The sequence below is a fragment of the Mirounga leonina genome, unplaced genomic scaffold (genome assembly GCF_011800145.1).
Source record: "Mirounga leonina isolate KUSES-001 unplaced genomic scaffold, KU_Mleo_1.0 Mir_114, whole genome shotgun sequence".
Lineage (NCBI taxonomy): Eukaryota > Metazoa > Chordata > Mammalia > Carnivora > Phocidae > Mirounga > Mirounga leonina.
Window position 1 is genome coordinate 47,897,587 of NW_023270265.1, and position 27,387 is coordinate 47,924,973.

The 27,387-nt window shown below is 46.2% G+C and overlaps 1 protein-coding gene across 7 annotated transcripts in view; it reads right to left on the bottom strand.

Annotated features, from left to right (window-relative positions):
- Positions 1 to 27,387, bottom strand: part of ADAM12 (ADAM metallopeptidase domain 12) — a 346,655-nt gene that overhangs the window by 11,418 nt on the left and 307,850 nt on the right. For all 7 annotated transcript variants that reach the window (XM_034985935.1, XM_034985934.1, XM_034985939.1 and 4 more), the window contains 7 exons: positions 25,360 to 25,468; positions 25,054 to 25,252; positions 22,894 to 22,971; positions 20,059 to 20,167; positions 16,614 to 16,749; positions 15,872 to 15,980; positions 13,881 to 14,060 (listed from right to left, as the gene is read on the bottom strand). In XM_034985935.1, coding sequence (XP_034841826.1) covers positions 13,881 to 14,060; positions 15,872 to 15,980; positions 16,614 to 16,749; positions 20,059 to 20,167; positions 22,894 to 22,971; positions 25,054 to 25,252; positions 25,360 to 25,468 — 920 coding nt within the window. The remainder of the gene's footprint in view (positions 1 to 13,880; positions 14,061 to 15,871; positions 15,981 to 16,613; positions 16,750 to 20,058; positions 20,168 to 22,893; positions 22,972 to 25,053; positions 25,253 to 25,359; positions 25,469 to 27,387) is intronic.

Here is a 27,387-nt window from a genome sequence, read left to right on the forward strand (position 1 = left end):
AAAATGTTCTAGAAGCACTAGGAAACTGTAAGGAGAGTTCCCTTGGTGTTAGGCAGACCAATGTAGGAAAATAAACCTCTAACCACAAATTGCACTTGAGGACCTGAAGCTGAGATTACATCACCTCAGTGGCTCAATAAAGTCAAGCCATTTAGAGGAGTCTCAAACTAGTACTGCCTCCGGGCGCCAGGCAGAGACAAAATATATCCTCTTTGGAGGGTCACACCTTCATCCTAGACCTTAGAGAACTCCCAGATGGTTTTCTAGATAATTTTCCAGAAAAACGAGCAGCTCATAGTACAGAATTACCAAGCACACAAAGAAGCAAGGAATTGTGAAAGAAACCTCAGGAGTAAATACCCAAAGACTTCAGATTATGGAATTACTTGAACACATTTTCTGTGTTTAAGGAAATAGAAGACAGGTCAGCATATTTGAATAATAAGGAAAATTTCTAGAAAGAAAAAGTAAATAAAACATAATTGCACCAAAAAGAATAAAATACCTAAGAATACCCTTAACCAAGGAGGTGAAAGACCTGTACTCTGAAAACTATAAAACACTGATGAAAGAAATTGAAAAAGACACAAACAAATGGAAAGATATTCCATGTTCGTGGATTGGAAGAATTAATATTATTAAAATGTCCCTAATGCCCAAAGCAATCTACAGATTCAATGCAATTCCTAGCAAAATACCAACAACACTTTTCACAAACTAAAACAGATAATAGTAACATTTGTATGGAACCACAGAAGGCCCCATTAGCCAAAGCAACCTTCAGAAAGAAGAACGACGCTGGAGGTATCACAAGCCCAGATCTTAAAATATACGACCAAGCTATAATGACCAAAACAGTATGGTGCTGGTGCAAAATGGACACACTGAACAATAGAACAGAACAGAATGCTGAGAAATAAACTCATGCTTATCTGGTCAATCTATGACAAAGGAGGCAAGAATATACAATGGGGAAACAAGTGTCTTTAGTAAATGGTGCTGGGAAAACTGGACCACTTTCTTACACTACACACAAAAATAAACTCAAAATAGATTACAGACCTAAATGTGAGACCTGAGATCATAAAACTCCCAGAAGAGACCATAGGCAGTAATCTTTTTGACATCGGCTTTAGCAACATTTTTCTAGATATGTCTTCTTAGGCAAGGGAAACAAGAGTCAACTATTGGGACTACACCCAGATGAAAAATCTTTGTACAGCAAAGGAATGAACAAAACAAAAAGGCAACCTACTGAATGGGAGAAGATATTTGCAAATGACAGATCCAATGAGGAGCTAATATCCAAAATATATAAAGAACTTGCACAACTCAAGACAAAAAAAAAAATCCAGTTAAATCATGGGCAGTGTGGGGCACCTGGGAGGCTCAGTCATTCAGCGTCTGCCTTCGGCTCAGGTCATGGTCCCAGGGTCCTGGGATCGAGCCCCACATTGGGCTCCCTGCTCTGTGGGGAGCCTGCTTCTCCCTCTCCCACTCCCCCTGCTTGTGTTCCCTCTCTCGCTGTGTCTCTCTCTGTCAAATAAGTAAATAAAATATTTTTAAAAAACATGGGCAGAGGACCTGAATAGACATTTTTCCAAAGACGACCTATAGATGACCAACAGACACATGAAAAGATGCTCCACATCACTGATCATCAGGGAAATGCAAATCAAAACCACAATGAGATACCACCTCACACATCAGAATGGCTAGTATCTGAAAGATAAGCAATAACAAGTGTTGGTGAGAATGTGGAGAAAAAGGAACCCTCATGTACTGTTGGTGAGAATGTAAGTTGGTGCAGTCACTGTGGAAAACAGTATGGAAGTTCCTTGAAACATTAAAATAGATATATGATTCAGTAATTCTCCTACTGGGTATTTACCCAAAGAAAATGAAAACACTAATTTGCAAAGATCTATGCACCCCTATGTTTACTGCAGCAGTATTTACAGTAGCCAAGACATGGAAGCAGCCCAGTGTCCATCGACCGATGGATGGATAAAGAAGGTGCGGTACAGATGTACAATGGAATATTAGTCAGCCATAAAAAAGAATGAGATCCTAGAGGGTATTCTACGAAGTGAAATAAGACAGAGAAGACAAATACCCTACGATTTCACCTGTGGAATCTAAACGTGTAATGAAAAAACCCAAACAAATGAACAAATAAAGCAGAAACCAATCCATAAATACAGAGAACAAAACTGGTGGCTGCCAGTGGGGGCAGAGGGAGGAGAATGGGCAAAAAGGGGTGAAGGAGTGGCGGGTACAGGCTTCCAGTAATGGAGCGAATAAAGCACGGGGATGAAAGGCACAGCACACAGAATACAGTCAACGCTCCTGTAACGGCGGCGTATGGTACCAGCTGGGAGTGACGCTTGTGAGCCCAGCCTCACGTACGGAGCGGTCGGAGCCCTGGGTTGTGCACCCGAGACTAATGTCGCATTCTGCGTCAGCTGTCCTTTAATAAAAAAAAAAAAAGTAAAACACAGGTGAATGTAAGTGCAAACTGTGTGAAGCCAATTGTAATTTGATACCATTTATGTAAATCGAAAAACACGGCATATTATATACTCATCGGATATATATCTATGTGAAGATATTGAAAGGTTCTATAGAAAAATTAATACCAACCGTTAAAAGTGATTGTATCTGAGGTAGTCACAGTGACTTTGTCTGGACTGCTTTGTTTTTCCTTTTTTTTTTTTTTTCCCAAAAGGAAACTGTGCATGTCACGTATCTGAGATTTAAATAGGCACATAGAAGAACATGGAGATAACAATGGGTTGTTTCTGTGTAGTGTAGTGTAAATGTGGTGAGTTCTAGATTATTTTCACTCCTGTGTGTTTTAAACATCTTAAGAACTCATGACAACAAAAAGGAAAATAATTTCAACCTTTGGGCCAAAGAAAAAAAACACAAGGGGAAGTGTAGGTGATTTTAAAAATATAAATATTGAGAACAGTACAAATCAGAACCAGTGAGCATGGATAATGCAGTGTTTGGAGGGAAATTCCTAGACTCCTGTGCTTATTTGATAATGTGTGCATAAAATAGTGAAGTATGAACAGAAATGAAGTAAGGGTCTAAGAAGTTAGAGAAATAAACCTAAGGATGAAGTGAAATGATAAAGGAGAAAAGAATACATTAGAAAAATGAATAGCTATCACTTAGCAGAGACTCATTACACAGCAGGCTAATGATATTAGATATTTTCATGTAATGACCACGAAGCCCAGTGAGGCAGGTGCGCTGTCTGGCATGTGCTGGGGGGACTAAGGTAGCGCTTCTGTGGCCGAAGGGCGGGGACCAGGAGGCCGCATCACATATAAGGCCCCCAGCCAGCTCCTGTGGGTGGGCTGGGGCTGCCGAGCAGCCAGAGAACGCTAAAAAAACACAGGCCAGAAAGGGACAAACCAGCATACAGACTCAAGAAACGGGGTTGAGGATTACTCAGGTGGCCTTCTAGAAAAAGGGAGTTGGATTCCTACTTCATTTTATACACCAACATCAATGGCAGATGGATCAAATATTTCAGTGTAAAAAAAAATCATGAAAGAATGAGACAAAAACTTTTGTATTCTTTGTGCAGGCAGGCCTTTCTAAAAGGACAATGAGATGGCAGAGGAGACAAAAGACAGTTTATGAAAAAGGAAAAAAAAACCCACAAACGGATCTTAAACCTTTGAAAAGATGTTCTGCATCATTTATGGGAAGAGAAATGTAGATACCATTTATTTTTTTTTTACCTATCATATGAACAAAGACAAGCAAACTCTGAACACCATGTCGGTGGGAGAGTTGGGGAGTAGAAGTCAGCAGGACTCCTTTCCAGGCTCTTCCACCTAATCAGATCAGCTTTTGGACAGCCACCGTGGTCCCGGGACGTTACCCCACAGACATCCTCTGCACGGCCCGAGGTCCCCGGGCAAGGACATACCTGTTTGATGCCGCAAATGACTGGAAACAACCCCCATGGCCCTCAGTAAGGGACAGGTTAAATAATTTATGGGATGGCTCCACAACGAAACACGAAGTAGCCAAAAGAACGAGGTGGACCCCCCGTATCACCGACTGGGCATAAGCAGAGTGCCAGAGACTCCAGGGTGGGCTGCATTTGAGTTCCGAACAAGAATCCAAGAGGAAACAAGATTGCCAGCAAGCCGGCAGGTGCTTAAGGCAGGTGTTGGGCAGACGGTGTTTCATTGTACTCTTTTCTCCGATTTCGCATGTTCAAAAATTTCCAAATTTTCGATAATCTCTCTCTCCAGAGAGAGACAAAGTGGAAATGAGGCTTTAGCCTGTATTCCAAGTTGTAGTTTACAAAAGCCTAGGAACCATGCTTGCTTCTGGCAAAAGAGGCCTGGTGGCAGAGGTGGGAGGGAGACCAATTGTTTTCTAAGTAACCGTCTGTTGTGTTGGAATGTGTAATTATGGGCACACATGACCTATTACAAAACATAAAGGGTAAAATAGGCACCGTTTTTTCATGTACAGCTTACGTGCTTCTCGTAACTTTCTAAACGAGTGGAAAACAAACACCCCTTAGAATACTGTCATCATTTGAATGGCTTCCCTCTGTAGTTACTTCTCTCCAGAGAGATACAGGTGCTTCCACAGGTAGTAAGTGTTTTTAGAGACATCACACGGGTTTGTCACGTGAAAACTGGTATAGGATATAGAAACCAAAGAAATTTCAGTTAAGATTCCTGGAAGTCCTGGGCAGGTGGCAGGGAGAGGTCAGCAGGAGTCCAAGACCTTGGTAGCTACATTTCAGATTTACAGGAGGAAGGGACTCAAAGTTTTATGAACTCCTGACTCATGGAGCGTGGTGGCCCCAGGGGAATAATCGATACTGTGACAAGGCTTCTTTTTTACTACTTAAAATTCACATCCATTTAGCATATTCCCCTCACATCTATGTTCAAGGTACGACTGGACGTGGGTGTGCCTGGAGATGCGTGACCTGGTCTGTGCCTCCGGACATGGGGCAGAACATGCATCAGGGTAACCCTGGGCCGAGGCAGCAGGTGAGCGTGGAGGCTCGTGGGAGGACTGCGGGAAAGGTCAGACAGGAGGCAGTCTTGGACAGCATCTGGGCAAAAGGAGAAAATTTGGAAGCAGTGAGCAGGCACGGGCGGGGGGCTGGCGGGTGGTGTTGGGTGGGGGACATTTTCCAGCACTTGTGCTCAACTATTAGCTTTTGGGTTGCCTGCCATAATGAAGGCTTTTAGAAAGATCAGTTTCGTCGTATTTCATCTCACTTCCTTGGGAGAACATCTTGACAAATGGATTTCCTTTTCTCATTACTCATTGGCATTTCTGATGAGAAAGGACCTAAATCATCAGATTTCCAGGCCCTGTGAGCGCTGGTTTAAATACCGGACACCCACACAGGCCAGAAGGGTACAAGTCCTTATTCATTCGAGTGCTGAGTTCATTCTGTTGAAGAGGACTTGGAGAGTCAGGGCTCAGCCTCCGAGTCCAAATTAATTTGTTTGGCTCACATCTATATCCTAAAGCATTTGGGAATGAGTAGCTATTGTTTTCCAATCACAGCCGGGGAGGTGGGGGGGTGGAATTGTTCAGCACCCCCTCTGTGGGGCTGGGGAGGGAGGGGATTTTGGGGCTCCTTGAAACAGACCTTCCTCCCCCCCACCTCCCCAGGCCACTGAAGCAAAGTTGGGCTGCTCTGGAACCTTCTCTGTCAGCAGAGACTGTACAAGATGAGCTGGTCTCGTTTTACAAAACATGGTTTGTAGTATGTTCCGCAGACACAGACAAGGTGTTGATGGGGAGAAACGTCCTGTCAGAAACACGGAACCAAACCTCTCCACCTCTGCAGAAAATGCACGCAGCCTTCTTCATATTCAAAATGCAGCTCCAGGACCACTCTGGTTCCGAGCAAGGCCTGGCTCCAGGAGAGATCAGTTAGGACAAGAAGAACCGGAGCAGGCTTGCACATGTTGCAAGCAAAAGAAAAGAGAAATGTAGGATTCTCTTGTTACAGATGGAAGCCTCTACAGGATGCGAGAAGGTCCTGGTAGGTCTGTAGCAAAATGGGGGCAAAAATGAATTCAACATGGCTGAGGTGGTCAGTGGTCTGAACTATGCTAACCATAACCGTCTTCAACCCAAACAGCCTCTGCCTCCCTCCTCTCTAGCCACCCATCTGTCGCAGGCTGCAGGCAGCAAACGTGGCTTTCCCACCTCTGGGAGCCTTCCTACACAAGCTGTTTGGCCTCACTGTGCCTTGTTTCATCCTCTGTAAAATGGGGCCAAGCGGGAACCATCAGCTCCCAGGCTCCGGGAGATGGTCAGAAATGCTTGACTCAGGAATATCAGCCATGTAATTGGTGTTCAATAAATGTTTGCTATATTACAGCAATTTAAAATAGAAATAGAAAGCTCCTTATACCAGAACAATGAGTAAAATAACACATTCAGACACATACATGCACACAGAAATACACTTCTACACTATTTGGTTATAAGAATAAAACTAGAAATGAATCCTGTCATTGCCGTTTTGGATGACATTTCTGCCACGCGGACAAGCAGTGGCAGAAATAGGGCTGGCAAATATTCTCATGGGCCTACCAGCTCTTTTAGGAAAAGACTTTGATTCAGCAAAAATCAATCTTTTTTTTTTTTTTAAAGATTTTATTTATTTATTTGACAGAGAGAGACACAGCGAGAGAGGGAACACAAGCAGGGGGAGTGGGAGAGGGAGAAGCAGGCTTCCCGCAGAGCAGGGAGCCCGATGCGGGGCTCGATCCCAGGACCCTGGGATCATGACCCGAGCTGAAGGCAGATGCTTAACGACTGAGCCACCCAGGCGCCCCAGCAAAAATCAATCTTAAGAGGTGGATCCAATTGTCCTTTTTTTAGTTCTTACTTTCCTAAAAAAGCTAATCTGACTGGAAAAACAATCTCAGCCAGTGAGTTCAGTATCATAATTCACTGATAAGAGTACATGGAGGAAAAGACTTCCTAGCATTTTCCAGGAAACTAAGGGCTTAAAAAAATAAACAAAGACGGCTCTAAGCCAAATATGCCCACACATCAGCATGTATCGTTCAAATGGCATTTTATGGAGCAGACCTCAAAATAAAATACAGATAAATGCTAAGAGAGTGACACTTGCATGAAGTTTTCACTCTCTAGAAGAATGGCCCGGCTACGAATTGAAGGTGCCTCTTAGGCTCCCTTTAGAATCCTGGCACATTTCAGTTTGACAGCAGAAAATTGCATTTCAATCTGCTGCTACTTAACACAGCCCTCTCTAGACATAATTTTCTGTGAGCAGAAATCTCTTTTCTTTTTGGGCAGAATTATCTATTTCTTAGATGTGACATTGAACACATTTTTACTTAAACTTTAAGTGAATTCATTAAGCCAATTAATCAGAATAAACTACATAAAGGAATTCAGGTGGATATGTCCTAGCAATCTAATGAAAAATCCCAAGAGTCTGTCCCTATCTGGCCCTCTTCTCTTCTAGGCGCAAAAATATACACACTGATGTTTAGCAGTTGAGAATATGAGTGGTCCTCATATCTTCCAGGGTCACACCTCATTGTTCAATTCAGGCTTAGTGGCTTGAGGCCCTCTCTTATGTGACAGGAAGATGCTCTGTCTGTGTCCAAACTCTTATCAGTTTCCCCGAGTGGCGTCTGCGTACTGGGCTGCTGCCGGCTCCTTCCCCGGACTCCTCCTCCCGACTACGGTTCGGATCCTCTCCTGGCATCTCAGACCTGACTCTGCAGGGTGCTGTCCTCTTCCTGGGTATCAGCTTCTCTTTCCTTCTCCAGCCTACCTGGGACTGGCTCGAGGCCACTGTGGTGATGGTCTGCATGCTTCCCTGAAAGTTTGAGCATGTCATAGGGGACCAGCACACAGATGTTTCCCCTCCAGGGGTCCCTAGCTCACCCAGTGTTTCTAGGGCCTCCCTCCCTCCTGGAAGTCAGGTCAGTTGACTTCACAAACAAAGTCTGTGGTCAAGAAAGTGATCTTCTTGGATCAGTTCAAGATGGGTGAGATTATAGAGAGATGGTAGAAAGTTCATCGATGATGATGGAACAGTTCTCTGTCCTGAACATGGTGTTATGTGAATCTGTACACAGAGGAAAACTGCAAAAAAACCACACACACATGCACTCACACACACACACACAAATGCAGTTTAGAAAAAGGTAAAACTGAGTAAGGTCTGTAGTCTAGTTAATAGTGTGTGCCAAATGTTAATTTCTTGGTTTTGGGATCATACTATGTCACCATTGGAGAGCTCAAGAAACTATGTACTATTTTTACAACTTCTTGTGAGTCTACAATCATTTCCAAATAAACGTTAAAAAAGCAAAAAAAAAAAAAAAAAAAAGTGATCTTCTTGCTGGATTCTGTGTAGCTCTTCAACTGCCAGGTGCCCATCCCTCCTCTCCTGGGCCCTGGTGTCAGGCTGGAGCCTACTGCCTCAAGTGGCTTCTTCCCAAGAAGATCCTTTCAGACTTCTGCTCAAGACCCGCACTTGCTAGGTGCTGCATCTTCTCCCCTTAGTACACATTATTCTATTTTTAAAAAATGACCATAATGGTAGAAATGACCCTTTTTGGGGGGGTGGGTACAAAGTTGAATGATTTTTAATACTGTTGCAGTCAGAGAAAAACAACATAGAATATCTTAAGAACAACCACCTCCAGAAGGGCTCTCAAAGCCTTCTGGGATCCATGCACAGATTTCCTTTCTTTCCTCTTCACTTCCTGCCAGACCCTGAGATGAACTACCCAGCAGCAGGACGCACAGAAAGAGGCACTTGGTGCTTCCAAAGTGTCCAAAGTGGCCTGAAAGAGGCAAACATCTGCTGATTGGTCTGAACCTTGCCCCCCACGCCCCCAAGTGCGTGTTCCCTCAGACACAGTCGATGCCACACAGAGTGTGGCATTCTGTGATGCTCCCTGTTGACACAAGCACACAATTGTAGGTGGTCACACGCCTCTGTGACCCCCCGTCCTCCTTCCACTATCCTGTTCCTAAGCCTGCCTTCTGCCTCTCATGCTCTGGGGGAACTTGGGAGGAGTCAACTAACAGCCAGATGAACACACTGCATTAAGTTTCCTCTAAGGTAGTTGGCAGGATGAAAAGGAAACGAAAGTTTGTTTCCTTGATCGAGGCTGAGGAGTTAGGTTGAGAAGCTTGCATTCCAAGGGTCATTTCATCACGAAGGAAATGGCACCCAGGAAGGGGACATCTGTGGACAAGAGAGGGACCGGATTCAAGCGTCCTCGATTTGTATAAATCAAATAGAACATTTGATGGAAAGATCAAATGTTTTCTATAAAGAACTAACTTTTAACCTTTCGATGTAAGGTATGTATCATGTCTACGATAACGTTTTCCTTCTGGAAGGTTTGGATGGTAAGCCTGGACGAATGAAGCACGGCTAGCCATGTAGCTGTGTGCTTGTCAGGTTGTGGGGGGCAGGGCATGGGGACTCGAAAGTGCATGATGTCCGTGGATTCAATCTATGCTGCCAAGTAAGAGCCACCTCCACATATTCACCATACCTGCATGGAATTAATTTCAGTCCTCTATGTGCGATGGGAGAGAAAGCACGAGCCTAATCTGTATCATATGTCTCGGAAAAGCTCCAGACAGACACCAGCCTGGAGTGAGAAATGTGGATTTTTCAGTTCCTAATGTTTAAAGGGTAACATTTCCTTCGTTTCATAAAACAGAATGAAGGCCTTTTTTGGGGGCTGTTTTTGAAGGAAATCTTGAGGGAATGACTTCTGTAGGCATTTGCTGTTGTCAGGAAAAAAAGATACTAGCAAGTGAAAATATTTTGCCTCAGATCCCATAGTCTGTTAAAGACAGTCCCAATTTGACATGGTGCATAGGCGAGTTGCTTAAAGAGAGACATCAGAAGCCCCAGCATGGGGGAATCCACGGGGAAGAGGATGGCAGGCTCTGCGGATATCTGAAATTTGCATGCAAAGTATTGAGTACTGGTGCATTTTCTGAGGTTCATAGCTTTCATCAGATTCTCGAGTAAGTCCATCACCCAGATAAGTTTAGGACATGCCCACTGCCTTCCCCCATTGTAAATCCAAGACAGGTTAGAAAAACAATTGTAAAAGAACTCTCAACAGCCAGTAAAATAAACAGAAGAAACTAGAGGTAGATCTTGACTGATATTGAAATGGAAGGGGACTTTGCAAACACAAAGAAAATGGGAGAATTCACACAAAAGGTGAATAAATTTAATATGTAAAACTGGAATTCCTTTTATACCCCAAAATATCATAAATAAAATTAAAAGGTAAATTAGGGAAATGTTTACATAAATTACTGGAAAAGGGTAAATGCTCTTAATAAGAAAATGAACTCTTACAAATTGGGAAGAACAACTCTCTCTCAAATAGAAAAACGTAGGCCAAAGGTAGGAACAATTCATAGAACAAATACAGTTAACAGCAGCTATATGCTGGAGCTGGCTGGTACTAGCTCATGTCGGCCAATTCTCTACTCCTTGTTTAGTGACATTACATTGATAGCCTGAAATTGGCCATGGTGGGAGTTTTTACAGCAGAGAAATCATTGACGAATCAAGGCTTTTTTTGTTTTGTTTTGTGTTTTTGATGGCCAATTTAATGTTATACCATTGGTTAGTAGATAATATAAAGAGCAGTTCAAATGTACCATTAATCAGAGAAATAAAAAAAGAAATGAGCTCTGGAAAAGATGGAATAAGCACTCTTCAACCTATACCTCATGCAAATTACAACAAAAAAGTCTGGAGCAAATCCATGAAGCAACAGAGACTCTGAAAGTTGGAGAAAAATAAATGGACTGGCTGTGGACCTCAGAACTCAAGAGGCTTTCCAATAGTGAATTCTTATTTTTGTTTCTGCCATTTTTATATCTTGGCCTGTGCTCTGGAGAGGCTCTCAATCTGGAAATGCCAATGGCACCAGAGCCAAAGGAGGCCCAAGGAAAGCCTTCTGTCTGCAGCCAATAGATGGGGAACAGTGTGCCTCAATAAGGAGAAACATCTTGACCATACCTGACCTTACTCCAGTTCCAGGTGGGTACCAGAAAAAGCCATCCCCTCCACCCCCAACTGGTCACCACATCCTGGAGATGGCAGATCCCTGCTTCCCAATCCTGCTTACAGTAACAGGCCACATCTCTTCCCTGGAACAGAGACTGTGGGCTGAACTTTTTGGTGGATTCCTCATCGCCACAGAGGCCAGAAGGAAATGGAACAACATTTTTTAAATGTTGAAAGAACAGTCAACCCAGAATTCTATATCCAGGGAAAATATCCTTCAGGAACAAAGGTGAAATAGACATCTTTGGATGAAGGAGAACCAAAAGAACTTGTCACCAGTGGACCTGCTTTAACAAAATAGCTAATGTTTCTCAGACAGAAAGGAAATGATAACAAAAAGAAACTCAGAGTATCAGGAATGGAAGATGAGAAAGGGTGGATATGTGAGTAGATGTAGCAGACCACTCTTAAGTTTTAAGACTTGATTTTGAACACGTCTTGCTTCATGGTTGAAAGCAAAATTATAGCATCTAAAGTGGTTCTCAATGCACATAAAGGTATCACTTAAGACATCTATGTGATAAAGGGGGAAGAATAAAGAGATCTCAAAGGTGGTAATGTTTTTACATTCCACTTGAATTGATAACGTACTGATACTAGTAGACTGTAATAAATTACGCGCATATGGTGTAATCTTTAGAGCAGGAGTTTTTCAGTCACGTGATTTTGTCCACCTGGGGCATCTGGCAATGCTCGGAGACATGGTTCCATGTGCAACTGCCATCTAGTTGGTAGAAACCAAGATGCTGCTAAACATTCTACAATGCACAGGACAGTCCCATATAACAAGGCGTTATCCAGCCCCAAATGCTGACAATGCTGAGGTTGAGAAACCCTGCCCTATGGCAAACTATACAAAGACGTATCTCAAAACCACCATAGATTAATCAACAGGGAATTCCAAAAAATGTTCAATTAACCTATAGGAATTCAGGAAAGGGGAGCACAATAAACAAAAATCAGAGGGAACAAACAATATTAAAATGGTAGACAAATTCTAACACACCATTTTAATTGCATTAAAAGTAAATGATCTAAACACACCTATTAAAAGACAGTGATTGGCAGAATGGATGACCCAGCTACAAGTGGTCTCCGAGAAACTCATTTTCAATATGACGACACAGGTAAGGTAAGAGTAGAAAGGTGGGAAAAGACACACCTTACAAACACGAATCAAAAGAAAACTGAAGTAGATATATGAGTACGAGATAAAGTATACTTCAGAACAAAGAGAATTACCAGAACTAAAGAGGGCTAGGACATAATGATAAAACGGTCCATTCACCAAGAAAACACAATCTCAACTCTGTGTACCACAAACACCAGAGCTTCAAAATACATGAAGGAAAAACTGATGGACTGAAAAGAGACACATTCATTGTTGAAAACATCAACATCCCCTTTGAGTAAGTGATGGAACTGCTAGACAGAAAAAATGAGATTTTTTAAAATATCAAATTGGCAAAGCTTTGAAATGGTAATACTTAAAGCTAGCAAAGTCATGAAGAGACAGATGCTCTGTAATAATGTGGAAACATAAATATACATAGGAGTCCTGAAAAAATATTTAATTTATATATTAAGAGGCTTAAAAGGGTTACAGCACTTTTCAACCGAATACTTTCACTTTTAGGAGTATCTCCTAAGGGAATAATTAAAGTGTTCCAAAATTTATCTGTCTAGACCTTCACAACAGAGCTATTTATAATAGCAGAAATTAGAGACGTCCATACTTGCCCACTAATTGGCAAGTGCTTAAAAATGTATTCTACATAGATATATAGTGCTATTGTTAAAGTGACATGTTTAAGAGTTTTTAGTGCTGTGGTAAATAGGAATGATTTTAGGGCAAAAAAGTAGTATATAAAGTAATGTGCATACAGAATAATCTAAATTATGTTAAAAATACACATGCAATTCTTAAATACAAAAATTGCTAGAAGTGTGACCATGATAGCAGTGAAAAATTACCAGGGATTATTTCTCTGTGTTTTGCATGTGCTTATTTTTACTGCCTGCCCACCTTAAGTTTCTTATTGTGAAATGATGTCTTATTCATGGTCTAACAAATAGGAACTGTTAACTTCTGGAACAGCATAAAAATGAGATAGAGGATAGATACTGAGGATCCAATACTATGCCGCATCTGGTATGGAGACTCAATGGATGGTAAAATTCTTGTGAATAATTTTGAAAATGAAAAAAGGGTAAGAAAGTATGCCCACTAATATTCCTGAGGTGACCTTCCTTTTTTGTTTTTAAAGATTTTATTTATTTGAGAGAGAGAGAGAGAGCGAGCACACAAGCAGGGGGTGTGGGAGAGGGAGAAGCAGACTCCCCGCTGAGCAGGGAGCCCGATGCGGGGCTCGATCCTAGGACCCTGGGATCAGGACCTGAGCCGAAGGCAGACGCTTCACCGACTCAGCCACCCAGGCGCCCCCTGAGGTGACCATTTTTATTGTCTGGGCCTCACTACTGGCTATACCCCTGTCATTCTCAAGAGTATCATGGATTAGGTGGTAAGTTGGGCGGGTGCCCTGGCTATTCCGAATGCAAAATATTCCCGATAAAACACACCTATCGTGACTATACATGGAGCACTGTACTAATGCTTTACTTGGCTTATCTCACTTAACCACCTGAAGAGCTGAATTATCTGCATCGTACGGAGGCCGCGGCAAGTGGACCAACTAGACGTCAGCAGGTGGCAGGGTCTGGACTTGAACGACATCCATCACATTAACTGCGGAGGGCATACCTGGGCCTGCCGGAGGGCAGGGTTGGCCGGCAGGGGTCTGGCGGGGACGAGGGGTGCGCGAGGAGCCTTCTGGAGGGGCGGGAGCACTCGCTGAGGTGAACCAGTCACAGGGGCATCATGGGCTTGGAGGGGCCCACTGATGTCAACGTTCTGACACGGGGGCCACCTCCTGGTATTGTCCTGCAGGGACAGAGCAAAAACCAGTGTCGTGGGTCCTACCACTCCTCAAGGGGGTGGTGCTGACTCGTCGTGCATTTCCACGAGGGGGAGTCTATCCTTATTTGTTTAAACTTCACAGCTGGAGCAGGAACACCCTTCCAACCCAATCTGGAATAGCGGGATTGGTTTCTATGGGAATTTTAAAAACTGGTTTAATTCATCAACAAATAGGCACAGGGCACCTGGGCAAGTGCCAAAGAGTATGATGACACAGACCAGATCTTAAGGAAAGGATGGAGGAGTTGTGAACTGAGGCGGAGGGTGATGCCCTCCAGGCTCAGTGAGAACCAAGGAAACCCCTGGCAAGGAGGATGTAGACTTCTGGAAGCCAGCCGAGATGAGGGGTCTGAGCCTGAAGGGTCGCCTCCTACATGGTGCCCCTGCTTTTTGGGCAGGTCAGAACAGATGCCTCATGCCCCCGACCCTCCCTCTTTTCTTCCTTTCTCTCTTTCTAAAAACAGCTTTATTGAGGTTCCACGGACAGATGGCTAATTGCACATACTGAAACTGGATGGAGTGGAAAATTTTGACATGTGTCCACACCAATGAAACCATCACAATAAGTAAGATAATGAACACATATCCACCGTCACCCTTCCCTCCCATTCCACTCCTCCTTGCCTCCCCTTCCTTGCAACTACAGATCTGCTTTTTGTCACTGTAGTTTGCATTTTCTAGAATTACATATAAATGGAATCATAGAGTATGGACTTTTTTTTTTTGGTCTGGCTTCTTTTACTTGGCATAATTATCTTGAGATTCATCCATGATGTTGTATATATTAATAGTTCATTCTCTCTTATTGCTGAATAGCATTCCATTGTGTAAATATACCAAAGTTTGTTTATCCTTTTACCTGTTGATGGAAATTTGGGTCATTTCCCATTTTTTGGCTCTTCGAAATAAAGCTGCATTTTTGGCTCTCATAAATAAATCTAGCTGTTCTTGTATATAGCCCCACGTTTGGGGCTGAGAGGTGGTAAAGCTTATTAGGAATCCAATCCTCTATACTTTTTATATCAAGGGAGATAAAATAGTTCATGGTTTAGTAAATATGTGAATAGTCATTTTTAAAATCATTTGTCACTTCTTGATCCCAATACTGTCACTGTTACAAGTTGGACCCTTGTTGAATGAGTCCAATATTCAAAAATTCTCACGCATATAGCAGAAACACTTGATGAGGAAAACTAAATATTGGAGTGGACTCTGGTGATAATTCACGAGGAAGCAGGAAAGTTTAGAGCCAGGAGGGAGCCAGCAGGTACTTTGGGTTAAGGATCTGGCTCTTTGAAACCATAGGGTAGGGTAGACAGAGCTTCCGCAACCCAGAGCTGGAGCAAAAGGGACCCATGCATGGGCTCAGTGTAACTCTGAGAAAGGCACTGGGAGATACAGGGCCAAAGAAGATGATCCAAAACTTGCTGGTGGCATCTGAAACCATAGGAGGGGCCCAGAGCCAGGAACCTGCTTGGGAGGCAGACCCAGTGGGCCTCCTGGGAATTTGGTCTGTCTGGGTGCTTGGAGGGATCATGGCCCACCACGTACCACATGCCACATCACACAGGGGACACTGCCCCAACTGGATTTAGTAGAGCTTCCATGGGGCAGAGTGGGCCTCCTTCCACCCCTGACCATCCTTCACAAAGTGGGTGGACTCTGCATTTCAGGGATCTATTCCTACTATGAACAATCTATTCCAACTCGAGCTCTTGTTGAAAAACCTGTGTTGCAATGAGCACACGAACTTCTCACATTTGTCGACAACTTACCTTCGACATGTTGGAATGTGACGGCTTCCTCATCAGGCCTTTGCTGAGGTGGCTGAGGTGAGCCTGACCCGGGTGGGAGCCGCGGGATGGCCTTGAAGGGTGCACACACCTGCAACACAATCCCGTCACAGTAAACAAGCGCATTTCCCCTCTGGCTGACTTCACTTTTTCTGTTTTGTTCACAATCACGCTCAAAAAATAATTGACTTATTTTAACTCAATATGGTAAACATGCAAAGGAAAAATTATCTAACATTCTTACGGGATTAAAAATAAAAATTGATTCTCACCCACCTACCCCCACCCCCCCGCCAGAGCCACTATTCTGTGAAATTAGTTCTTGCAATCCACAGACATGTGGGTCTGAGACACCTGGGAGACGTTTTGTAGAAAGCTGGTATTTCAGCAAGAACGTCTTTGAATCTATTTGGATCAAAAGCTAGCCCATCTGACGAAACTATTTTAACATCCCATGTCTTGTAAAAATTACTAATAGAAGGGTGGGAACAAATCCATCAGTGGGACCCATCAGCACCCTGCTTATTTATATAATAAGCAGCAAACAGTTTGAAGGGAAAGGAAGGAGGCAGCTGGTCTGGCAGAGATTTTAAAAAAACAGAACAACCGTTTTACTATCTAAAAAGCCGACCTCTTTCTTTGCTAAGGAAAATGAAGCGAGAAGCAGTTGGCTGTGCATTCTTTCAAATGCCACTTCTGCAGAAATGACCCAAACCCAGGGTACCTTAGCTTTTCAATGGTGGTTTTTTTATCTGTAAACAGCAGGTGTATTAATGTCTTCCTTTTGAGATAAACTGCAAATCCAGCAGCAAGAAGACACAGGATGGTCACCAGAATTCCTATGGTTAGACCTTGGTGATCTGAAACAGAAACGCATTTTGCTCAGGCAAAGAGGCAGTTATAATGAAATAAGGGACGTATCAGATCATGACATTTATGGCAACGCGAGCTTTGAAGGAAGGAACAGAGATAGAATGAGTAAATCCCCAAATGATGTACTGATTAATTAGTCATACTTCAAAGGTCATGCCTGAGGTTCAGTCTGTGTCGCCATCATGCACTTCTGACAACTCTTGATAAACAGGAACGTCGTCCATCAGGTGGGACCGTAGTCCTGACCACATGCGGCCCCCAGCCCCCCCGACCGCCCCACGGGGATGGTGGCCACAGAGGGTGGCAGGAGGCTGGCATGTCCCCGGACTGTGACCTCTCTAGCCTCCATCACAAATATGCTCCTCCCTGCGTCCTCCTCCTCTCATTCTTGAGCACTGCGATCTGTGTTTGTTTTGTTTTTTTGTATTTTTTTTAGCCCAAGAATTTACTTCTGGACATTGTCAAAATAGAAGGTGAGAAAAAGACCCAACAAAACTCATAGCTAAAAGGAAAGGCCCACAGGTTTGGTTTTGTTAGGTTTCGCTCTGTTTGTTAGGTTAGGGCCTCAAAATACAAGCTTTGGGGGGCAAACCCCGTTCTCTGGGAGGGTGTTGTTTATTTTCTCCAGAGGAACATCCCCTTTTCTGTGATTTGCTCCCATTTTATTCAGTACAAGGACACTGAGACTCCCTCAAGGGTGTGGAAAAGAAGGGAAAATCAAAACTTCAGGCTGGTTTCTGACCACAGAAAGAGTCCCGGAGAGGAGTCTGCCAGGCTAGAGAGGAGCTAGCTATGCAACCCCCATGGCTCTGCGGAGTCCTTGAGAGCATAGATGGGAGTTCGCGGGTCTCTGTTTCCCTGCCAGCAACAAGCAGGATGTGCCGCCCCTAGCAGGAGGGCCACAGTCCCCTCAGGCTGCTGGGGGTGGCTGTGCAGGTCCCGCTGCCCCCCCCAGGCCTCCCCACCGCCATCGCTGGCCACGATGCTCAGCGGGCTGCCCGCCAGCCCAGGGCAGCAGCGCTCCTGCTCTGGGAAAGAACGCCTCACACCCTCTCTGTTTCTGGACTTCGTCCCCAACTGACAAGTCCTATCCGGGACGTGTCTCAGCCTAAGTAAGACAATCAACATATGACAGTCGTGATTCCCTTGTTAGTGTTACTGGAAAAGCCCCGCTTCTGGGTCATTCTTTTCAGCCGGGGGCTCTGGCTAGAGCTCTGTTGTGTCTTAACACAGCTAACGAAAAAAGTGAGCAGCACGCGGCCTGAACCACAATTTCTAGTTCCTCGCAATCAATCCGTAAGTCTTAAGCCGATCAATGCATCCAATCGGACATTACCTAGGCCTCCAGAATGAACTTGGCTGCACCTCCCGGGCCACTTGCCTTCATCCGTTGCAGGACATGCCATCAAGCTGCTCGAGCCAGCAAACCGGGGTCCCTTGGTCCCCTCATGCGGTGCGAACACCGTGTCCTGTGCAGCTCCCCACGTTGGCCCACCTCCCCGAGTCCCACTGTCGCCCCTCCCCTGGCAGCGTTTTGCTGGGCCACGCTAGGTCTGCTCCGTGTCTCTGGGGCACAGTGGCCGGCACGTGGCAGGTGCTCGAGAAGTCATGGTCAGGCTGGCGGGCGGTGGGGGCAGGGAGGCCCGGCACCCAGCTCCCCACGCCTGCCGCTTCGGCGTGCGTTTCAATGTCCTTTCATGCAGTAATGGCAGCTCGTTTTCACTGCTGTAACGATTCTTACCTGCTACAGTGAAGAACTGGCAACTGCGGATCCCCTGGCTTCTGTGAAGCCCCCACAGCTCAGTACCACGGCCAGTACCAGTGCATACTGGCCAGTCCCCTCCAACCCCTCGGGCGCCACCCAGCTGACTCGATGCGGGGGGAATGGGTGGCGGTGCCCCTGCCCGAGCAGAAGCTAGAATCCTGCTAGTTGTGCCCGGCACACGCTTCACGCCGTCCCCAAGCATTAGCCACGGGGCAGCAGGGACGCCGTGCTCAGGGTGCAGACGCCGGCGAGGAAAGGGGACGCGGGGCCGGCCCTTGTCTTCCTACCCCCAGAAGGAACGCTCACTAGACAGCAAGACTTTCTGGTCCTTTTTGTACTTGCTGTGGGGCCTGGACCCGAGGGAGGGGTCGCCCCGAGTCTCTGAGAGCGACGCTGAGACCCGTCCCTATTTAAATGGAGGGATGATCGGGAACTCACGACACTTTATACAGATGTGCCCGCGGGGCAGGTCCCCCCTCCCCAGCTCTGCCCTCACCGCCTGGCCCCGCAGAGCAGTGTTAGGTCTGTCGTCTTGGAGACGTGGTGACCCACTGCACGTCACAGCAGGACGTGAGACACGTGACGTCCTCCATAGCAGCATGAGCCACCGTCTGGGCATCTGCGCGTCATGGGGCTCAGGTGAGCACCGAGGTGTCAGGACAATGGGCTCGGCGCTGGCCCCCTGCACCTTTTTGATGTGTTTCTTTCCCTTTACAAGGGACATCCTTCAGACTTGCCCCTTCACTGCCTGACAAACGCTCAGATAAAACGGCAATGCACCAGGAGACCATTCCTCCAGGTCGTCCGGGGAGAAAAGAAGGGGGGTCAAGCACAGCTGCTATGAGGAGTCTTTTTAGGGGGAGATGGACTTGGTCTCAATCTTAGCTGCGTGGCTTCGGGTAAGTTACTTACCTTCCCTGAGCCCCAGGTCCTTTATACGTAAAGAAGGAAAGGTAATAGTGACTTGGGAGTTAGGCAAGGATCTGATGAGATCATGCAGAAGGAACACCCAGCATGCTGACTGCACAGGACAACTGCTCAGTAAACAGAAGCGATTGATTTTACCACTGCTGCCTCTGGGACCATTCACCTGGACTTGGAGGACGTGTCTCCCTAGTAAGGGTTTTAGGAGACATTCGGCATCACACCTCTTGGTCCCCAGGGCACCAAGGCTGGGCTTTACAAAGTCCTTTCGCCCCTCACCGAAGTTCATGCCCAATTGGCAGTCCGCTGTTGAAATGACCTTAGCTAAGCAAAGCGTCGCAGGTGAAGAAGGGACAGAGTCAGCCTCTCAGCCAGAGCAGAGCAAGGAGTCTCAGCAGAGGTCAGGACGGGACAGTGTCTGGAAACGGGCCTTGGATGGTGTCAGGCCCTCGTGGGGGTGCACTAGGGTTCCCACTGGGGGGGGGTACACCTGCATCCCCTTGGCAGCTGGTGAGCCCTCCGTCTTGCTTGGAAGGACCGTGCCTGACTACCCACAGCCCCCCAGTCGCTCAGCGCCCACTCCCGGGGATGCGCTGTCCCCACGCACCTGCTCGCCGGACAGGGCCGCTGTCTGTGCTTCCCCCGAAGCCAAACTTGTCACAGAAGGGAGGCGCCCAGTGGGCCTCACAGTGGCAGTTCTTCCGGTTGTTACACACCTGTCCGGGCCACAGGGGAGGGGGACATCGAGAGAGACGCAACATTAGAGCCCACCCTCCATGTGGGGCGGCAGTAAATCTTTGAGCTCTAATTGGCTGCCAGACCAAAGCAAAGGCCCTGTGGTCAGCGTCCCCGTCAGCGCTGACACCGCCAGATACAGACAGGCCACTGTGAGCGTAAACCCGAAACACAGCACCACACGGGTGGGACCAGAGCCTGAGGCTGCAAATGTAACATAATCTGCCTGTCAGCAGCTGTTAAGGGAGTGATGGAGATTTTGGGGGGTCTTCCACTGCCTCCCACCCCTTTCTTTCTCCGTCAATTACTGTGTCCTCTTTTTCAAGTCAGGATTCCTCCCCCCGACCCCCGCCCGCCATCTGACCACAATGAGAAGCCCTCTCGATGGTGAGGAGCGACCCGGCTTCAGGGCTGTGGAATCGGAGCCCTCGGCCATCACGGGCCTGACAACCTCTGGGCGCAGCCCTGCCTCCTGCAGACAGATTACCGAGTGGCATAAGCTGTGCCGAAGCTCGGAGAGGCTGGCTGACCTGCTCCCGACATCACATGCCTGAGACGCCCGCCTCCCTCGGGCAGGCCCCCAGTGGCCCTTCCTTGGCTCCCGGCCCTGCACGCTGGCCACGGCCTACCAAACCCTGGTGTCCTGGTGACAGGAGAGGGTGCTGAGAAAGCAGGAGGATGGGCTTTGTTCTGGAGGGCCCTGAGCGAGTAGCCTAGCTTGGAGACGAGAGCCCTCCAGAGAGGGGCCAGCTCGGCTCACCTGGTTAGCAAGGGTGACCGAAGGAGGCTGCTCCCCAGCCTGAGTCGGCTGTTAGACTCGCTATCTATGGAACTTACGGAGCCCCTGCATGAACCAGTGGAATATGAGCACGAAAACAAGAGGACATTATCTCTCTGAAAACTGGGGGGCATGCTTTGGGAACACTGGATATGGGCAAGTCGCTAAAAAGAACTTCTGACCCATCTGGAATGGGTGGGATGCCTGTGAATGCCCAGGAAGAGCTGCACAAACCAGGAAGGATTCTGTACTCGGGTTCCTTCTGAGTGTCCGAGTTTCTCTTCCACTTAAAGAAGCAAACTATACATCGTAGATGATGCGCTTTGCGTGGTTTATATAAGGAAGTCAGAGCAGAGCTACGGTCAGGACACCCACCCCAAAGGCCTCAGCCCTGCATCTGAATATTGCCGGGTGGGGCCAAATACATATTTTATATTTTAAAGCAAAAATAAAATGTTTAGAATAGATGTCTCATTGGTGATGTTTTCCTGCTTTCACTGATTTTTTTTTTTTTTGATGACTCAACCATCAAAAGCCCCAATTGCCTAAAATAAGACCGACAGTCCAGATAACCTGTGACAAGTTGGAAAGTATATTCCCATAATGCTGAAGCCCACGCAGCATTGATTACCGAGTGGCATAAGCTGTGCCGAAGCTGAGCGTCTTGCCTGTTTCTCAGAGGCGTTGCGGCCGACATACCACCCGCCAGGCACCTGCCAGGGTTTGGCTCTGTGCGGCCCACACCGTTTGGCACGGTCTCCCAATGCAAACCGGAGTCATGCGCCCTTTGGCCTCTGGCAGCTGAGAGACTGCAGCCCCGCCACCCCTTTTGGAGGCACTGCTGGTGAGCCTGGTCTGACTCGGGGAAGGCCTGTGGTCAAGTGACTCGTCACCAAGTCACGGCAGCTGTTCTGCCTACCCAGACAATGTGGGCCTTTCCTCTCCAACACGTGGATGGGAGCCCAGGGATGCTGCAAAGTGAGGCGTCCAGGGTCCCCACCCCAGCATTCCCACTAACTGGTCATGTAACCTCGGACAGGAACTACCACCTCTTGGTCCTGGGCTCCTTCATAATAAGGCTGCACCGGATCATCTCTTTGGGCCATTAAAAAGAAATCTATGATCTAACGAAGACATAAGAAGATTTCATTTTATACTGACAGTCAGCTATACAAACCTGTCGAGAGATGCCATTGCAATCCTTCATGGTTACGGCGTAATAACCATTTTATTAAAACCCCCATAATTCTATGTTAGAATCATTGGCGAGTGTCTGTGAGTTTTAAAAATAGAATTCGGAGCATGATTACTGCAGAAAAGTTTCAGAAAAACAAATGAACCACCGGCATGGTTAATCAAGATTAATATGATTCCATTGGAAATAATTAAATCCATCAGGAAAAATAAATTATGTTTTAAACAATTAGAGTCCTCTTCTCTCCTAAAAAAAATTCTCTGGACTAAAATAACAGCCTTCTTTAGTTGAAATGCATTGTATGTGATTTCAAGAACATGTGGTCAGTATGTTCTGTCTCCTTTGTTTTATATCCTTTTGGAAGGATTTCAGTTCAGACACATACTCTGAATCTTGGTTGAAAGAGGGACAGCTCTGTTTGAAACGTTAATGCAAAATCCTTTACGCAGGAAGGTTAGTTTTAAAATTACTTTGAAGATGACAAAGTCCCTTTGTAACAATCACAGGATGTTAATCTGAAAGATAATTACTGCACAATCTGTTTTTCTTTGTTAAATAAAAGTCACATTACTCATGCTATGTAAAGGTCAAAGAAAATTAGTGTCTTTAGAAGAAAACACTGAAGCAACTGCTAGATTTTTAAAAGTTATGGATTGCAGAATCCTTTACAAATGAATGATTTAGCGCTTAGCTTGATAGGGACTGGCTATAAAAAGGCAGTTCAGCCGGCTCACCCCTCTCTGATGGCATCGCATCACACATTCATGAACACCGAAGACGCTTATGTTTTGACACCGACGATTGAGGCAGATCTGCAGAAGGAGGAAAACAGTCAATTTCTCAGCCCCTTTCCAACCGCATGCACAGTCTCTATGATTTAAAAAGGGAAAGCAAAGAGAAGTTTGAAGAAGACGATCTTCTTTCAGCTCCTATGGATGCAGCACAATGATGGGCTCTCCATTTGACTCCGACCTGGATCCGGATGCCTGCCTCCAGATTTCAAGACTCAGGTCAATGTGACTCAAGTCACATGGTGCTTCATATGGTTTCAGTCAGTTATGAGATCACGATAACTGATTTTTGTTTAGAGCTTGCAACGAAACCTGTGAATTGCAGCATCTCCCCCGTCTGCCCACGGGCCCCCACCTGCCCTTTCCATTAAAAGATACAGGAGAGGACAAATGCACCAGCCCTTAGCCTGGGGCCTGTGCAGAATCAAAGACTCCAAGAATCCAAGGCCCAAGAACCTTTTAAAGGAGATACCGAAATATGGGAACTTTTCCAAATTATCATCGATGACACACACCATTAACAGAAATGCTCAGCAGAGGAAAACACACAGTTCCCTTGTGTTTATCAGGTCTTTGAGGAGGAAGTAATTTGCTAAATGATACTGGGCTGGTTGTAAGAGTTTAGTCTCATTTTAAAGGTGCCTAATATACTCCCGACTCAAAGGATCAGGCCCTTTATCTCCCGTAAGATGTTACAAATGAGTGGAGTCAGAGGAAGAGAAGTCTAATTTTTAGATTGCAGAAGCATTTCTAATCGAGTGGAACCTTCCTATGGGAAGTTCACACTAGTGACACACTTTGAAAAAAGTGCCAGCTGCCCTTGCCCAGAACAACTCCCAGGGCTGCCGGGAATCTCGGCCAAGGGGACTGTCACATTCCAGCTGACAAAAGAAACGGAGGTTACAGAGAACACAGCAGGACCCCGGTCAGAATCCCAGCATATGGGTGCTGCTCTCCTCCCAACCCATGAGCAATGCCAAGGACGGCCTTCAAAGAACCCGTGGTCTGCAGGGATGGAGATCAAAGCACATTTAATCTTGCACACGGAGAAAAAAACTCATTGATAAATTGAGCCCTTGGAATTTCGGTGTTCAGATGCACCTGGTTCTGGCTTCTGGCTGTTCAGACTACAGCTTAAAAAATGAGTGTTATTCTAATGTCAAGGCCTGAAGAGAAGCTAACGTGTGTGGTTAAGGAGACCCCCGGAACGTATATCGTGTTTCACGTATCATCATCCCATTTTCTTTGGGATGAGGCACTTGCACCTCAGAGTATACGGGGGGACAGGGGTGACGGTACAGAATTCTTGCCCTGGGGACTCTGCTCAAGGAGGTGAATCTATCTTTCTATTCTACTCTGTAACCTCCATGTACGTGAGTGATTTCATAATCATTTTAATGGGGGGCGTCCTAAAAAAAAGCATGTGGGGGTTGATTAATCCTCTTTCCTAAAATGTTTTATTAACTTGCTTTCATTCAGCCTGATGAGAAAGTTTGGTGAGAAAAATCAACGTGGCAGAATGTTAAAAAAAAAAAAACAACTCAGTTTCTTGTTTTTTCATTTTTGACTTTCTTTCTAAACCCCCAAATATCTCCGTCTACCTTTCCCGCTGGTCTCCAAAAGACCTCCCTTTGGCTTCAAGCTGATCCTCTCTCTTCCCCTCTCCTATTCTCTCTATGGGGGTCTCTGAAAATACATCTGACTTCCCGTTCTGCCCAGGTGAGAACAAGCTGTCACTGGGCCAAAAACCAAGGCCACATTTCCAAAAACAATATCATATGCTACTGTGTTTCCTTCCAAAGTAACTTCCTGGCTGGAAACACTCATGACACCCAGAGTGTAGAAATGACTTATTAACACTTAAAGGCTGAGAAACCAAGCTTGATTTCCCCAAATCTGCATCTCAATGGTCAGGCCAGGATCTAGGATTTATTAACTTTGCCTTCTAGGTGCAAAAGAACTGGATTCCAGAGACAAAGTTCTAGGAAGGAGTGGATTTAGGAAAACAAACAAACCTCCTAAGTCAGTTCTTGGACAGGACGTTTCTCAGCAGGCCCCCTTCCAGACTTACATTTATGATGCGAATGAACTTTTGGGTCTTACTTTTCCATCTGCACACTTGGTGCCAGCAAGCACAAGCCCGGGGTCTGGCAGGTCATCGCCCAAGTACACGTGGGTCCCGCGGCACAGAATTCGACCTCCTTCCTGCAGTGGGATATTCGTTTCTATGGAAACAGCATTGGTACCAATGACGGGCCTGCTGGCCCCTCCTTGACACTGGATTTTTCCGCATTTAGCATCTCTGGAAGGGCGAGAACAAACAGTCCCCAAAGAGGGCAAGTTTGGAACGGGCCCTGAGCCGCGTAGGAAGTTCAAAGTGATGGTGTGCTCAGGTTGTGGGTTCCATACCTCATCTCGCATTTGGCAAAGGAACTCTTAGAGTCTTTGCCACAGTTGCCATAAGGGTCACCTGCAGAGTTGACTCTCTCGAAGCAGATCCCGGGGGCAGGTTTAGCACCTGAAACAGAAGCAAAGCAGCACGTTTACCTCCTGCAAGTGTTTTTAGTATTTGCTGTTCAACAGCCCTGGGCTTGCAGGTTAAGGGGAGATGTGTTCGGTGTGCAGAGAAATCATGCCTGCATCTTGGCTGACTCCTGGTATGAGCTGACCAGTGGCAGCCTAGCAGCCTCTCCCGGCTTCGCTCACAGTAAAGCCTGCATTTCATAGCTCACTCTTCTCTAGGGCAGCTATCCGGGCCCAGGGTGTGTGCAGCCTCTCAGGAGATGTGGCCTGGCTGTGGGACCAGATCTGACCCAGCACAGAAAGGAGGTGGCTAGCTGGCCGCATGGACAGGGGAGCTTGCTTACTTTAAGAGCATCTCGCACCATTCTGGTGAGAAAGTGCAAGCTAGAGCAGGCTCCAAGGAATAATGATGACTATGTGGGGATGCAGAGAGAGAGAGACAGAGAGACAGAGAGAACAAACAAGCAACACAGAGATCTTACACAACATTTTCAGTCCTGTAAAGCTCCCTGTAAGAACAAACACTAGCTTCAGTTCGTGCCTATGTTGGCGAGGAGACCAGGGAGGCATAAACCCCAATATTCATTTTGCACAGAATGACAGTGCCCGGTAGAGAGGCACATGGGAGCCAGAGAGCTCAGGACACGGCCATTTTTAGCACATCTTTCGGCCAGGGAAAGAGCGAACGTGTGCTTTGGGGTTTGCACTGCCAAAGCTTTGGAGGGTTCTTGGATCCTATGCATAGTGGCACGTGTCGAAGATATGGGAAATGCAGGAAAATGGTCCATACTCTTCGGAATGAGCTGTGCCTTGTGGTGTGATCTTGGCCTACCTTCTTCCCTACACTGGCGTCCAGGTGGGTGCTCCTTCTGATATCACTTCCAGCTGCCAGGATGCCCACTCTCCAGAGCTCACTCTGTCCCTCGCCCTTCTCTGTACCCAACTCTGGGGAAGCTCCATTTGCTTTCCAAGGTGACAACTGACTTATCTAAGATACCAGTCTGACGATGGGCAAGGGAACAGAAGATGTTCTTATTTCTAAAAATGTCTCTTTCGTTAACCTGCACCTGATTCCTCTTTATCAGGCAGGAGCAGACATGAATAGCATCTCATTTAAAAAACAACAGACAAATCAAACCGAACAAAACCCTTGCAAGAATTGGGATGGGCAGTGGGTTCCGCCATTAACTTCTGCAGTGAGCTACCTGAGTCCTTAACCTCTCATTTTCCTATTCTAAGATTTTATTTATTTATTTGAGAGACAGAGAGAGAGAGCACAAGTGGGGGAGGAGCAAAGGGACAAGTAGACTCCCCGCTGAGCAGGGAGCCCGATATGGGGCTCGATCCCAGGACCCTGGGATCATGACCTGAGCCGAAGGCAGACACCTAATGACTGAGCCACCCAGGGACCCTGCCCCCCCCCCCATTTGTTTGTTTAAAAGCTATATTGAGAGGTCTCTCCAAACTCATTTTTAAGGACATTACCACAACTGGACACAATTCTCGGTCATGGAAAAAGGTGAGGGTCTGGCTCCGCAGCATCAGACTCCCTTCCTGGCCCTCCAGATTCCCTTTTCTGTTTGCAGCATGATTACAGAACTGACACACGCAGCTTCTGACTACTACGGATCCATTTCTTCCATCTTATTCTTGTTCATCTACCCACTGGAGGCGGGAGGATGGCGAGGGTGAGTCTCAGTGTTGAGCCTGTACTTTGAACTTAAATCAGTCCTGTTTGATGGTACGTTGATCAAAATACCTGGATCTAATTGATCAGTTTTAGAAAAACTGGCATCTATGGAGAAAGGGGAACCCTCTTACACTGTTGGAGGGAATGCAAGCTGGTGCAGCCTCTCTGGAAAACAGCATGGAGGTTCCTCAAAAAGTTGAAAATAGAGCTACCCTACGACCCAG